The sequence below is a fragment of the Manihot esculenta genome, chromosome 9, assembly GCF_001659605.2.
Source record: "Manihot esculenta cultivar AM560-2 chromosome 9, M.esculenta_v8, whole genome shotgun sequence".
Lineage (NCBI taxonomy): Eukaryota > Viridiplantae > Streptophyta > Magnoliopsida > Malpighiales > Euphorbiaceae > Manihot > Manihot esculenta.
The window spans coordinates 9,476,626-9,493,328 of NC_035169.2; the positions used below are offsets into that span (position 1 = coordinate 9,476,626).

At 32.0% G+C, this 16,703-nt stretch overlaps 1 protein-coding gene across 1 annotated transcript; it reads right to left on the reverse strand.

The window, feature by feature from the left end:
• Window positions 1-53: 53 nt before the first annotated feature.
• On the reverse strand, window positions 54-900 carry LOC110608160 (ethylene-responsive transcription factor ERF024). The gene has a single exon (XM_021747367.1). It carries the CDS (start codon window positions 700-702, stop codon window positions 88-90), a length of 615 nt encoding a protein of 204 aa, XP_021603059.1. The 5' UTR covers window positions 703-900; the 3' UTR covers window positions 54-87.
• Window positions 901-16,703: the final 15,803 nt, after the last annotated feature.

A 16,703-nucleotide genomic window follows, 5' to 3' on the forward strand; every position in this document is an offset into this window, starting at 1 on the left:
TTCGTTTTTTTTTCTTAGTGGGTTTATTTTTAGAATTTTAATATATAGTTTATTTATTATACAATAATTATTAAATAAGTCTAGGGATTAAGGGAACTTCCAGAGATTGTCAGGGTTTTCATCAGCAGCAGCAGCAGATTCATCTCCGGTAATATTCAGGCGAGGAGGGCTAAGAAGCATCCCTTCAGCCATATTCATTAGAACATTAGGCATATCAAAAATCAAATCTTCATCCATGAATTCATTGGACATTGGCCTCTCCTGCGCTACTGTTTGATTAATATTACTACCCTCCTGATGATGATGATGACTCCCGATTCCTAAAGCATCTCCCGCAGCTCCTGCAGCAGCAGCTGCAGAGGCCGCAGCAGCCTGAATATCACGTGAAGATGCGGATGCAGGAACAGGAAGAGAAGAAGCCGAGTTTGGGAAGTTAAGCTCGGCATCTTTGCCTTTTAGAGCCAAGGCTGCAACATCATAAGCAACAGCAGCCATTTCTGGGGTAGGAAATGTGCCTAACCAAATTCTATTAGGCCTTCTAGGCTCTCTTATCTCAGACACCCATTTCCCACTACTCCTACGCCTAACTCCACGATACACCGGGTGGCGGCCAGAAACAGCAGAGGTTGATGAACTAGACTGCAACTGAGTGGCTGCAGCAGAGGCATTGCTGCTGCTGCTGCTTGGCTGCGAATAATGCATGTTATCAGAATGATTGTGAGGCAAATAATTCCAAGTAATGGCCGGAAGATGAGGGGCTTGAAGTGATGAGAAGTGAGAGAAGCCATTTATGGGGATGGATTGAGAAGGGATGAAATGTGCAGCGCAGAGAGAAGAGGAGGAAGAAGAAAGTGCAAACCAGTTGTTGATGAATTGCTGTCTGTGAAGGGTCGGGGTGTAAGCCAGCTTTGTGTTGGACTTCTGGGTTGGCCTGCGTTTTTGCGGCCGAGTTATTAACTTTATTTTTTCTTAAGTTGAACCATATTCATCCGTTTAAGTACTAGATCATCTTACAACCAATGACTTAAAAAATTCAAATCAAGGATAATTATTTCAGACACATCAATACTAGCAAGAAATATATATAAAACATTCTCTCCTCATTTCCTGTCTTATGATTAAAATATATAATTAATTAATTAATTAATATATTGCTTGTAATAAAATCAAAAGTTTAGAGTATTAAGCAGACAAGAATAATTAATTATAATTAATATGGATATTCTTAATTAATTAATTAAGAAGTCTCCATCTATAGCTATCTAATCAGGCCTCCAAAAATTAACCCTATCTGGGGGCTCTTGAGAATTCTCTATGATTGCAGCCATGACCAAATCTAATCCTTCTCCAACTTGCGAGCAATCCAACCTCGATCCAATTGCATACCATCAACATTAATTTAATTTAAATTAATCTTCTCACAGCTATGAAAAAACTAGATATTTTAATCATCATTCATAATTTTTTTTTTATCATAAAAATTCCATAATACACGATTTAGAAATGAAAACCTAAAAAATAAAAATACTCTTAATATGAAACAACTAATCTTAAATTTTATGATAGATTTGGACCGAGTGTAATTTTTTTTACCGATATCCGATGGAGACTCACGATAACTTTTCGAAAAAAAAATTTTAAAACGCACGATTTTTAAAAGTGTGACGAATATCCCATATCTATCAGAAAGTTCGATATAAATATTTTATCGTTTAAAGAATTAATTTTACATTTTAATTATTTTTTGATAGTTTAAATATTTTCATAATTTTATATATTAAAATTTTATTTTTATTATAAATAATTTTTCTTTAACTATTAAAAATTTATTTTTTAATTTTTAAAAAATTTTAATAAAACTGTTCATTTTTTTGTCAATCTTTTCTTTTATATCATTTTAACTAAACGATATTAATTAAAATTATTGAAGAAATCTAATTGATCTTTTATCAGTTCTGGTAGAAACTCTCCGACTTTTTAGTCAAATTTAAAATTTTAAAGTAAAATTTTATTTATAAAAAATGTAAAAAAATTAAATAAAGAAGGAAATAGAGGTGGTATCGTATTGCAATTATTCAGATGACGAAAATATTGTCACCCTTAAGATTGTCACCCTTTCTCAACTTTCCGATTAAGCCCATTAATTAATGCTAATTAAGTGAAATATAAATGACAACGAAGTTTTTGTTTCAGTGGGTAGAGTGAGTGGAGACAATGGGTACAGTGATAAAACGGCGAACATAAAATCTGTGTCTGAAGTGATATTTTTCAATCTAGTAGTTTTTTAAAAAAATAATAAAATACGAAAAATCGTAATTTTTTAATTTAAAAAATAAATTATTCTAAATTAAATTTAAATTTATTTTATTTTCAAACCATTTACTTTGTTGTTCATTTATTTTATAATATGATTAACTTTAAATAAAAATCTTAAAAATAAATTGAACATGAAAATATTAATTATAACATATTATAAATAAAGAAATTCCAGTAGCTAAGCTAGTAAGTAACAGAAGCAAGGCGTGTTACTATTGAAGTAGTAGGCTGCCGCGCCGCGTTTAGCAAAATAATATCACAATTAATGACTTGATAAATTTCTAAAAGTTGAAGTTTGTACCGAGTAGTGCTGCATGCTTTTCCTCCTAGGGTTTATATCCCATTCATCACTACTTTGATTTTTATTCTCATTTTAAGAACTAAGTGCCTATCTCTCTACCTACTAATAGTTTACCACCGAGCGTCCAGGTCTGGTGCTAAAATCTGAAATGTTAGGTAGATCCATCTCAGATTCGATATTGCATAATGGTATTGAATTTTTCTTTTTTTTTTTTTTTCAAAAGAAAACCTGCTTGACATGTGGGATATTGATTAATATGGGCTGATATATCTTAGTATTTTTTAATCCATTCTGGGATTAGGGCTAGCTAGATGTTGAGTTAAATCAGAATATTAATCATCGACCATAATCCTTGAATTTACAAAATAATAATGATTATTGCATTTAGAGAACCTTTTATTTTTGCAAGGGATACCAAGACCCATGACAAAAGTCCAAAAAACAAAATACTAACATTTTAGATTCTCATAATCTAAAATCAATCAAATTAAATGGAACAACCGCATTCAAAAGTAGACAGTATTTGATTTAAATTGAAAAAATCGATTGAATTAAATTAATTTAAAATTTTAATTTAATTTTTTTATTCATTTTAGTTCAATTCAGTTTGTTTTTTAATTTCAAAATTTTCAGTTATTTTGGTACAGTTCAATTTTGATAAAAAAAAATTAAAAAAATCAAATCGAATTGATTAATGATAATAATATATTATTTTTAATAATAAAAAGACGTTAGATCATATTAATATTAAAATATTTTAATTAAATTTTAAAATATTAAAAATAAAATGTAAAAATAAAAAATTTATTAAAAATTCAAATCGATCCAATCAAATCGAATTGAATCAAATTAAATTGATTCAATTCGATTTTTAACTAAAATCGATTCGATTTGATTTTTATAAATACTAAAATTTTAATTTTCAATTTATTTAGTAACCGAATCGATCGAATATTCACTTCTTAATCGATATTCCCTAACTCTAGAGGAAAATCAGCCAATGCTGCTTAAGGAGAATTTGGTTAGATTTACATTTTAAAATAATTGAGTAATTAAAGTTGTCAACGAATAGAGCATCTCAGTAGAAACTCTTATCGATTCTAAATTCAGAGATTTAAAGGTTGAAACCTTCAATCGTTTTCCGTGAGATAATTTGTAAGCCTAAATCATGTGGGGTCTTAGGGTATTTTCGTCAGATGCAAGTGTAATTAAACCTATTAGTGGATCGAGATTTTTCCTAGAAATTAAGCACGTGCACAGGAGCCCGTCTATGCCTATATACCTAGCCACAAATTAGTATTCTTCTTTGTGGCGTTCTATGGAAATGGTTTCTCTAATAGATTTTAGAAGGATAATTAGGTTTCCGCTTTCCCTTGTTTAATGGATTTTTGTTTCTCCATTATTATGAATTTGAATTTTTAAGTTGCAAAATTTGCTAGTGGGCTTGTTTTTTGCACTTATTCTACAAGTTAAATCCTTTGTGATTTTAATTGTTTGTATAGAATACGTATTAATATGAAAACCTTTTACAATTTTCTCTTCGTTGATTTGATTTGTTTTAGTAGGGGTATAAATGAATCAAACCGTTTATGAGCTACTCGAGGTTCGGTTCGATAAAAACTCGATCAAATTCGACTCGATTTTTAAACAAATCAAGTTCGAACTTAATTTTTAGTCTCGTCTAATCGTCTTGTTAAGACTCGTGAGTTCGGCTCGTTTCTGAATTCATGAGCAGGCTAAACTGAAATTATTATCATAAGAGAAATAAACTCAAACATTGTATATATTTTTATAAGTCAAATCTAAATTTTCTAAAATTCAGTTCTATATAGTTTAGCTATACTCTTAAACTTACTTATATTTAGATCATTAAGATTTAAAAATTTATCTTTATAAGTTTATGAGTTAATTTGTAGATATACTTATTTAACTAAAATTATTTTAATTTAAAACTTATTAATTTTAAACTAAAACTCATTATACATGTAAATGAATTGAACTACTCGTAAACTATTCGAGACTAAACTCGATAAAAACTCGACTCAGCTCAATAAAAACTCGACTCGTCTAAACTCGTTTGCTAAATGATCCAAATTTGAACTTTTTAATACTCGGCTCGAGTTCAAAATAGTAAAACTCTGAATTCAGCTCGAACTCGAAAAAAATTTAATGAACTAAGCTTGAACTCTTCAAAACTCGGTTCGGCTCGGTTCGTTTCCACCCCTATATCTTAGATTAGCATTTGAATGTGCATTATTTGGTTTCTCTATCAACAAAAACTATTCAAGTAGTAAAACCAAATTCCATATCTTAGATTAGCATTTGAATGTGCATTATTTGATTTCTCTATCAGCAAAAACTATTCAAGTAGTAAAACCAAATTCCATGTAGAATAAACAACAGCGGCTATACAGCGAAGGGTTAATCCTAGACAATACTTCATTGTATGTGCATGAAGTCCGAAAAATTATATAATATATTGGCTATATATGAAACCAATCAATGAATTTACATATGTATATAGTAAGTTTTAAATCAATAAGCATGTTCTTTTATTATAAAAAAATAATCATATTTTTCTTTAATCTATAAAAAAAACATATCAAAACTTTGAACTTATAATAAAAAACAATATTAAAATAAACATACAAGCGCAGAAACAACTCAACCACTGAGGCACAGAGGAGGAAAGAATTCAACGTACCAGCTCTAACTTCCAGATGAAGCAGAGGGAGGAGGTATAAATCCAAAAACATGCTTGCAGTCAGATTGCGAACACAAAGAGAGGTCGGTCCTAAAAGAGAGGATCTCATTCTTAGTCACACAACCTCCTCTCCATTTGGGTCACATGAGAATAACGCCTTGAAGAAAATAAATAGATGAAAAGTTAGAGGTGTACTCATTTGTGATGTTGATGAGCAACCACTTACTCGCCTGCAATAAAAGCAACTCAAAAGCCAACGAAAAAATACTCCAAATTTAAAAAGCCAAAGCATACAACGCAAATAACAACGACTAAGAATAAGAAAAAATAAAGGCAGTCTAAGAAAGCATCCATAAACGAACAATTGTCAATAAAAAAAAAATATCTACATCATCACCCAATTGGGAGAGGCAAACCCACAACTGGGTGGAGAGGAGGTTTCCTTCGCCCTAAGGGGCAAAAAAAAACCTCCAACTGAGGCACAAATACCAACTAGATCGAAAAAAAAGAGGTTGAAATCTCACAAAAAAAAAAAAAAAAAAACTCTCCCCTCAAACAAAAGAGAGAGTCGTCTCATCCACTCAAGTCAACCAACATTTTATATTAGATTATTATACCATGTCATATGTAGACATGTTATTACTGGTACCGTATAATTTCTCATTTTTATATGAAAGTTAATAAGAAAATATATTTGATCATTGATCTTTAAAAAAAAAACCTACTTTTCTTTCTTAAAAAAAATTGAATTGTGCTCATAAATTAATCTCTTGTTTGGATAGGATAAAATGGAAGGAAAGGAAAATAAAAAAAGATTTTATTTTACTTTATTTGAAAGGGAGAGGAAAATAGAGAGGGAGAGGTTATTTTCCTTACTTATTTCCTCTTCAAATCGGAAGGAAAATAATAAAAGAGTTAGAAATTTTGCATTTGAAAAGTGTGAATTATTTTCTATAAAAATAAAATAAAATCTAATTTCCTTTCTACCCTTCTTTTTTATCCAAACAGTTATTTTCCTCCCCAAAAGTTTTCCAAACAAAGCAAGGAGGCTTTGGTGCAATAGTAATACTAGAGTTTATGGAGCCCAAATAAATGTGGACTTGTAGAATGAGCATTGAGATGTTCTCCTCCAGGCCCATGGACCTGCCTCAGCTCTTCTACTGCATAACTCAATTAATACTTTTTAAAAAAATAGATAAAAGATTTAATTTAACTATAGTAAAAATGTTAAAATTTATTAATATGAGATTAAAGCATTAATTATAATAATAAAATTGTAAATATGTATAGACAAAATAAATGGAAAATTGAAAAATAAGAGAAATTAAATGGAAAACACCTGTGGATGGAGATTTGTTGATTAAAGACAAAGATACTTTTGCCACGAAAAAAAAAAGATGCTTTGTTTAATTACTAAATAAATCAAATCCTGTCAACTTTCTTAGCTTTCATGATTAAGCTTTTTATTATTATTATTATTATTATTTTCTTTAAAAGGTTGACAACTCACTCTTAATCTGTCGATGAGACAATTTTTAACTACAAACAATCAATAAAACCTTACCCTGTTTGCCATTAGCAATTTGGGAATTACTGATAAATTAAAAATTAAAATTTTAATATTTATAAAAATTAAATTAAATTAAATTCAATCAGTCTGATTCGATTTAATCGATTTAAATTTTTAATAAATTTTTTATTTTTATATTTTATTTTTAATATTTTAAAATTTAATTAAAATATTTTAATTTTATCGATTCAGTTCAATTTTTTTAATTTTTTAATTAAAACTGAATTAAATTAAAATAATTAAAATTTTTAAAATTAAAAATCAAACTAAATCAAAATAAATAAAATTTTTTATTAAAATTTTAAATTAATTTAATTTAATGGATTTCAACAGAATTCACGGGCAACCCTTCGTCCTCCACCTCTCTTTATTTTCCGGCTGGCCATCAACTCCTTCTCTGACCACTACGACTTTCCACTAAATTTCACTTCATTTAATTTTCCAAAATTGATTTATTTTTAAAAAATATTTTTATACGTATCTTCATTATTTAATTATAATTAAAAAACAAAAAATTATTAATAATAGTATTTATTTAAATTTTAAATAATTTTCTCTTTTGAAAAAAAATTTAGAGTTGAGCTAATTTTACTTTTATTATGAAAATATTTTTATTCATTAATTTTTTTAATTTTAAAAAGTAAAAGTAATATTTATATTTTTTAGCATCTGTAATTTTAATTATATATAATTTAGTACTTATTTTGATTAAAACTAAAGTAAATTAATAAATCGTTTATTTGATTAGACATTTTATATAATTTTAAAGTAGGAACGGATTAATAAACTTTATAAAAAGTACCTCGCAGTAATTCTCGCTTTTCATTAACATATAAAAGTGGGGTCCAAAGGCCTTACTTGATACATGGTGGCCCCCACAATGGATCTTGATTGATCGAATTTCATATCATCAGTCATCAGATGGTGACGACCACTACCATCATGTCTTTGGAGCAGACTTCACCGGATCGATTCTCCTTTAATCTTACACAGATAAAGCAAGTTCCGAAGAAGTAAATATTTCCTTAATAAGCAGCTAGCATAAATTCAAGAATACTCTCATTTTAGGACAGTTGACTTCGTAAAATGACAGTATTGCTTGTTTCTTCTTTTAGTGATTACCCTGTATTGAATAGGTTAGACTACACGTCACATTAAATTTTATTTTAACTTTGAATAAATTTTAATGCGATATTAAAATTTAGCGAAAATTTTATTTTAATGTTAGAATGAATTTTAATGCAATACTAAAATTTAGCCAAATTTTAATATTGTATTATAGTATCATGTTATATTTATCGTGATACTGTAGTAGTGTTATTTATTTATTTATTTTTAATTTATAATATAAATAATATATAATTTTTATATTTTAATAATAAATAATATAATTTTTAATTTTTTTATTAATAAAATAATCATTCTATTAAAATATACTCTTAAAATATAATAATTTAATAATTTAAATTCATTTTTTATAACAATTTAATTCTTTTAATTTTAATATATTTATAACAACTTAATTTTTATAATTTTAATATTTATAACAATTTAAACCTTTTAATTTGAGTTAACTTTTTTTAATTATCGGTTGAGTAGCAATAAAATTAATAGAAAGGCTATTTTATTAATAAAATAAAATTTAAATATTAAATTATTTAGTATTAAACAATTAAAAATTAAATTATGAGTTTTACTAAATTTTAAGGATTATAATATAAATTATATTTATTTTAAAATGTCTAAAATACATAGTTTTTAATTTTTATAGTATGTCAAAATTAAAATTTATCCCGTAATTTTTTTAAAAATAAACAGTTTAATTTTTATATTTTAATTTTATCAAATTAAAAAAAATATTTTAGTAAAAAAAACTTCAATTTAATAAAATTAAAATACAACACTTAAGTATTAAATTTTCAAAATAAAAAGATAAATATATTAATTTTTACGTACAACAAGATGTAAACATAAGTTTCTCTTGACTTGTTTGGAGTACTTTAATGCATGAAGGGGAAAAAAAGAAAGTAGTAATGTGGTGTACGGATACATGACCATCATAGGGTTGAGATCCGTGTAAATAGCATTTAATGGACGGAGATTAAAAAGGAGTCCAACTTTGTATTAAAATTTTTATTAGCCACTTGATCAACCGTATGCCTTCCTTTGTTTTGTAGTATCAGAGTTCTCGTTCGGTTTTCTTTTCTAATTAGACCTCCAACCAGTCGTCACTGTGAATTTTTGAATGTATATATTTTATTCATGATCATACCTCTGATAAATACAAATTCCAATCCAAATCAGTTACATGTGTATTTCTTGATTATTCTCGACTTCAAAAAAATTACAAATGCTATGATCCACTGATAGATATTTTATCTCTGTATATGTCACATTTTCTGAAATAGAGAGAAAATATTTGATTATTCCTATCAAGTCAATTGGGATATATATATTATCTACAAGAGTACATATTAGGTAAGAAAATAAATTAATTCTCTAATTATAGCCTAATCATATCTCAATTATATCACATAATTATATCCCTAATTATCACTATAAATCTAGACTATTTATAGAAATAATCTCAACATATAGAAATAATCTCAACACTCCCCCTCAAGTTAGAGCGTACATATCATATGCTCCAAACTTGTTACAAATATACTCTATTCGTGATCTTCGAAGTGATTTTGTGAACACATCAGCTAGTTGATAATTTGAGTTGACAAAACTAATAGAAATGCATCCGGACTCAATCTTTTGCCTAATAAAATGACAATCCACCTCTATATACTTCGTCCTCTCATTAAAAACTGGATTTGATGCAATATGGAGGGTAACTTGATTATCACATATCAATTTCATTTGACCAGTATTGCTATATTTCAATTCCTAAAGGAGTTGGTTCAACCAAATGAGTTCGCATGTTACTAAAGCCATAGCTTGATATTCTGCTTCTACACTTGATCTTGCAACCACACTCTGTTTTTTTACTTTTCCAGGATATAAGATTTCTTCCAATCATAATACAATATCCTGAAGCAGATCGTCTATCTGAAGGAGAACCTGCTCAGTCTGCATCAGAATAGCCAACAATTTGTGAGTGACCATTATCCTTATAGAGTAGTCCTTGTCCTGGAGCTCTTTTGACATATCTAAGAATGCGAATGACTGCATCCCAGTGATTACTGTATGGATTTTGAAGAAATTGACTAACCACACTTACAGCAAAGGAAATATCTGGTCGAGTGATAGTGAGATAATTGAGCTTGCCGACCAATCTTCTGTATCTAGCAGGTTTTTAAGTGGTTCCCTCTGTTCAGGAACCAGTTTGACATTTGGATCCATGGAGTATCCACATGTCTACAGTCTAACATGCATGTTTCTTCCAATAAGTCCAAAACATATTTTCGTTGAGAAATTGTAATACCTGTTTTAGACTGTGCCACTTCAATCCCTAAGAAATACTTCAATTTTCCAAGGTCTTTAGTTTGGAAATGATTGAACAAATGTTGCTTAAGCTGAGAGATTCCATCGTGATCATTTCCTGTAATGACAATATTATCAACATAGACCACCAAGTAGATGCATCTATTGCTATTATATCGAAAAAATACAGAATGATCAGAATCACTTTGAGACATTCTAAATTGTTGAACTATAGTGCTGAATCGTCCGAACCATGCTCTTGGAGACTGTTTTAGACCATACAATGAGCGTTGAAAACGACATACTAAGCCTGATCCCCCTGAGCAACAAACCCCGGAGGTTGCTCCATATAGACTTCTTCGACGAGTTCTCCATGAAGAAAGACATTTTTAATATCCAGTTGATGAAGGGCCCAGTGATTAATTGCAGCCAATGAGATAAGGAGGCGAACAAAAGCTATTTTGCCTACAGGAGAGAAAGTATCACTGTAATCAAGCCCATAAATCTGTGTGTAACCTTTAGCTATAAGGCGATCAATTTTGCCGTCGGGTCCCATCTTAACTGTGTAAACCCATTGACAACCAACAATAGACTTGCCAGGTGGTAAATAGACCAGTTCCCAAGTTTCAATATTATAAAGAGCAATCATCTCCTCAACCATTGCATTACACCAACCAGGATGATCCAATGCTTCTCTAACTGTCTTGGGTATAGAAGTAGACATGGTAGAAACAAATGTATAATAGGAAGGAGACAAATGATAGTAACTCGCAAAATTATAAATGGGATGAGGATTGCAAGAAGAGCGAATACCTTTTCGGAGAGCAAGAGGAGGAGTAGCTGTTGCTACTGAAGGCATGACTGAAATAGGTGATGATGGAACTGGAGGTGAGTCACTAAAAGTATCTACATCAGGGAGAGAAGTATCATTGTTAGTAGCAGATAGATGGGGCCGACGGGTGTAGACCTAAAGGGGTGGACTGACATGAGGCCAAGGAGAGATAAGAGGTACAAGTACAGGCAAAGCTCTTGGAACAAAGGTTTTGTGCGTCGGACTAGAAGAAAAATAAGGGGAAGTTTCAAAAAAGGTGACATCTGCAGAGACAAAATATCTGTTAGTAATGAGATCATAGCATTTGTAACCTTTTTGAAGCCGAGAATAGCCAAGAAAGACACATTTAATTGATTTGGGCTGGAATTTATTTTTACCAGGGGTATGATCATGAATAAAATATATACATCCAAAAACTAGCAGTGACAACTGGTTGGAGGTCTGGTTAGGAAATAGAACTAAATAAGGACTCTAATGCTGCAAAACAGAGGAAGACATACGGTTGATTAAGTAGCAGGCAGTAAGGACCGCCTCGCCCCAAAAACGTAACGAAACATTATGATGTATGAGTAAGGTGCGGACAGTTTCAATCAAATGCTGATTTTTGTGCTCGGCAACACCATTTTGTTGAGGAGTATGGGCACAAGAAGTCTGATGAGTAATACCCTGAGTAGACAAGAAATGAGAAAAAGAGGAGGAAAGATATTCTTGTGCATTATTACTACGCAAAATCTTAATGGGATCAACAAATTGATTATGTATTTCAGCATAAAATTTTTGAAAAATGGAGAATAATTCAAAGCGATTATTTATTAAAAACTAACCAAGTTCAACTAGAATAATTATTAATAAAAATAACAAAATACTGAAATTTCAAAGTTGTATTGATACGACTTGGACCCAGTATGTGAATAAACAAAACTAAGAAATTATAGCATCTCAGTCTGTGAATGAGCAGTCATTTTCTTAGTCAAAAACCTGTAAATGAAATTTGCTATCAGTCGGCAGTAAAAGAGTTGTCATTTTTCTAGCAAAAACCCACAATGACTTCGTTGGCATCTTCTTATTAATCAAAGCGAACAACTCTTCCTCACATCATTACCATCAGTAAGAAAGCAAAAATCTTGTTAAGCAATACTAAGTAATTAATAAAACGAAATTAAGATGTTAATCTCAACCAAAGCAGCACATTAATATAATAAAAAAGAAGAAGGGGAGGGTGAAGAATGAGAAGAAGAACAAAAACGAAAACAAGAATTTTAGTTAGGTAACATATATCATACCTAGAAACTTCATCCCACAAAGGACCCTTTTGATTAGGCTCCTTAAACTTGGAATCAAGACGAGATCTGATATCAAGAAGTGTTAAAGTCTCTTGTCGAGGCCATCTTTCAGTACCACCATCACCACCGAAGGAGCCTATCTCAGCTTCTAAGCCACTTAGTGTAGGTGTAGCAGAAGTTGCAACAATAGTGGTATTGCCACTATTAGCAGCGACAGCAGGAGGAGGAGGAGGAGGTGGAGGAGGGACACAAGAAGCAGTAGTAGAATCCAAGTGGAAGTCGTGTAAACCACCACTCCGAGGCATCAGCATCATCATATGATAAGGCTTAGAGTTGTGATAAGGTTTAGAGTTATGATAAGGTTTAGAGTTATGATAAGGTTAGAGTTGTGATAAGATTTAAAGTTATGATAAGGTTTATAGTTGGTTGAGATAATATTTGTTATTCATACAATCTGTATCCAACTCAACCACTGGTATATACTATATAAATGTATTCTACACAGAAATACAAATAACACATAGAATTCTCAATACCATAAATCTTCTATATGGTATCAGAGCCATAAAAGCTTTACAGTAAATTCTTCTCTTTTCTTTTACGTTTTTCTCATCTTGTTCTTCCCTCTGTTCGTACCAGCAATGGCTAACACTGAGCAATCTCTTGTTTCAACCACTATCAGCTCCACATCATCTATTCCCAATATTCAGATTCCAAACGTCACTCAATTTCTCACCATTAAACTCACTTCGGCTAATTATTTGCTATGGCATGCACAAATCATGCCTCTTCTTCATGGATACAGATTGGCTTCTCATATCGATGGTACTGTTATTGCACCAGATAGGTTTTTATCCACTGGCGAACCAAATCTTGCATTTATGGATTGGTTCTGTCACGATCAGATCGTTCGTAGCTGGATTAATTGTTCCGTTTCTGAATCTATTCTTCATCAGATCACTCGTTGCACCACTGCCAAGGATGCCTAGGATAAGCTCACTGTAATCTATTTCGCCGGTGCTAAAATGCGGATTTAGCAGCTACGTAAACAACTCAAGCATCTGCAGCGAGGTAATGATTCGATTGACAATTACATGCGCAAAGCGAAATCGTATTATGATAAGCTTTGTGCATTAGAAGGATCTATTACCGAGGAAAATCTTGTGTGCGATGTTTTGGAAGGATTGGGTTCGGATTATCGTCCTTTTACGCGTGCTATAGAAGCACGAAATACTCAGATTACTTTTGATGAGTTGTGTGCATTACTACTCAGTGAAGAATCCCAATTGAAGTTTGATTCTCTCACTCTTAATTCTGTCGTTCCTACTACTGCTCACTATGCAAATTCTGGGCGAGGCAGTAGAGGGCGTGGCCGTAGTTACCGTGGGCGTGGTGGACAGTCATCATACCAAGGACGCAGTTCTGGGCAGTCTAGTTATGCTTCTGGTCGTGGCACTTCTACTTTAACATGTTTTAATTGCAATGGAACAGGACATGTTTCAAGACAATGTCCCTCATCTCGCACCAATCCTCAAGCCAATGTAGCCAAAACTCAAATTGAACCTCTTCAGCCTTGGACTGTGGACTCTGGTGCAAATTATCATCTAGCAGCTAATCAGGAAACTATAGCTCATCCTATTCTTGTCAATGATGCCACCGCTCTCACAATTGCCAATGGTAAAACACTTCCTGTCTTATCTCGTGGTTCTTCAATTACTTCTATTAATGGTCATAATTTTTGTTTGAATAATATTCTTTATTCACCTGCTATCACTAACAATTTAATGTCAGTTTCTGCTTTTACCTCACAAAATAACACTTCAATTGAATTTTTTCCTGACAAATATTTTGTGAAGGATATCCCCACGAAGCAGGTATTATACCAAGGCCCGAGTGACAATGGCCTTTATCTCTTTCCTTTGCAGCAAGTTCGGTCATTCTCTCCCGAAGCTTTTCCAGCAACAGTTTCATTATGGCATGAGCGGCTAGGACATGTAAATTTTTGAGTTGCTCATGATGTTCTTAGATCTAATAATATTTCTTTTAGGGAAAATTACTTTGTAGTCCCTGAGGTTTAACGTAATTAACACTTCTGTCCCTCTATTTTGGCGACCCAACACTTAAGTCCCTCACTTTCTCTTCCGTCCAACTTCGTAGTCCTTCCGTCCATTTAAACCGTTTGGTCAAAGAGTCAAAGGTGAGATGTGATAATTTTTTCTAAAAATGCCCTTCTCTCCATGTGAAATCCCAGAAGAAGAAGAAGAAAGAAGAAGAAGAAGAAAGAAGAAGAAAGAAGAAGAAGAAGAAGAAAGAAGAAAGAAGAAAGAAGAATAAGAAGAAGAAGAAGAGGAAGAACTTGCAGAAGAAGGAAGAAGAAGAAGTTGCAGAAAGAAGAAGAAGAAAGAAGAAAGAAGAAAGAAGAAAGAAGAAAGAAGAAGAAGAAGCTGCAGAAAGAAGAAAGAAGAAAGAAAAAAGAAGAAAGAAGAAAGAAGAAGAAGAAGCTGCAGAAAGAAGAAAGAAGAAAGAAGAAGAAAGAAAAAGAAGAAGAACTTGCAGAAGAAGGAAGAAGAAGAAGAAGAAGAAGTTGCAGAAAGGGTAGGAAGAGGAAGAGAAGAAAGAAGAAGAAGAGGGTTAATTTTGTCAATTCACGTGTCCCAAACAGCTATTTTGGACGGAAGGACTACGAATTTGGACAGAAAAGAAAGTGAGGGACTTAAATGTTGGGTCGCCAAAATAGAGGGACAGAAGTGTTAATTACGTTAAACCTCAGGGACTACAAAGTAATTTTCCCTTTCTTTTATTTCTAGTAATAAATTTCATCATTGTCATGCTTGCAATGTGAGTAAGTCACATAAATTACCGTTTGTTGATTCTCTTTATCGTGTTAAACAGCCTCTTGAACTCATTTGTTCTGACGTTTGGAGTCCTGCCCCTGTTGTTTCTGTTGATGATTTTCGTTATTATGTGATTTTCTATGATCATTTTAGTAAGTACTACTGGTTATATTTTCTTAAACAAAAATCTGATGTCTTATCTGACTTTGTTCAATTTCGGTGTTTAGTGGAAAAATATTTTGGACTGCCTATAAAAAAACTTTCAATTGGATTAGGGGGGGGGGGAGAATTTCGGTCTTTGTCCAATTACTTGAAACAACATGGGATTTCACAAAGGGTTTCTTGTCCTCACACTCCTGAACAAAATGGATGTGCAGAACGAAAGCATAGGCATATTGTTGAGTTAGACCGATCTCTATTACATCATGCTTCAGTTCCTTATAATTACTGGACCTATGCCTTCAATACTGCTACCTACACAATAAATAGATTGTCCTCTTCATCCAATAACAAACGCACTCCCTATGAAATTTTATTTCATGAGAAACCTATTTATGATGAATTGCGTGTGTTTGGTTCATTGTGTTATCCTTGGTTGAAACCTTATTCATCTCACAAACTTGCTCCTAAGTCTTCTCGTTGTATTTTTCTTAGCTACAGTAAACTTCATAAAGGGTATACTTATCTTGAAATTTTTTCTAGTCGTCTTTTTATCTCACGCCATATCTTGTTTTTTGAGTAGGAGTTTCCTTTTAAGAAGTTGGATGATAATGGCACTACCTCAGTGGCTGAAGTGAGTCCTACGTCCATTCCATTACCATCCGTTCCACCTTTGTCAAATACACAACCTGGTATCCTAGGAGCAGCTCCAAAACGCAACTTACAAACCTCTCTTAGACATCAAAATGACACTGCTTCCATTACTCCAGCCCTTACCCAAAACGACACCACAACTGACACAAGTCAGGCCCACATACCAAGCCCATCACCTGAGCGCACCGTATCACTAAATACTAACCAAATCGAGCTGAACAATTTTCGTCATGTTCCTTTGCAAGTTAAGACACATTCTATGGTGACTAGACAGCAAACGGGCAAGCTCAAACCGCAAACTCCATGGTCTCCAAAGTTAAATAATGTGATTGCTTCTTTCTCAGTACCTAGTTGCTATACTCAAGCTGTCAAAGATCCAAATTGGCGTGATGCCATGATTCAAGAGCTTAATGCTTTAATTCAAGCCGGAACTTGGGAATTCGTCCCTCGGGACAAGGCACAGAATATAGTTGATTGTAAATGGGTGTTCAGAGTTAAACAGAAATCTGATGGCAGTATTGATAGATATAAGGCCCGCCTTGTTGCTAAAGGATATCATCAACGTCCTGGCATTGATTACTTTGAAACCTTTTCACCGGTTATCAAACCAACTACTAT

Coding starts and splice junctions, on each gene's coding strand:
- LOC110608160 (XM_021747367.1), bottom strand. CDS start 702: ATGCATTATTCGCAGCCAAGCAGCAGCAGCAGCAATGCCTCTGCTGCA.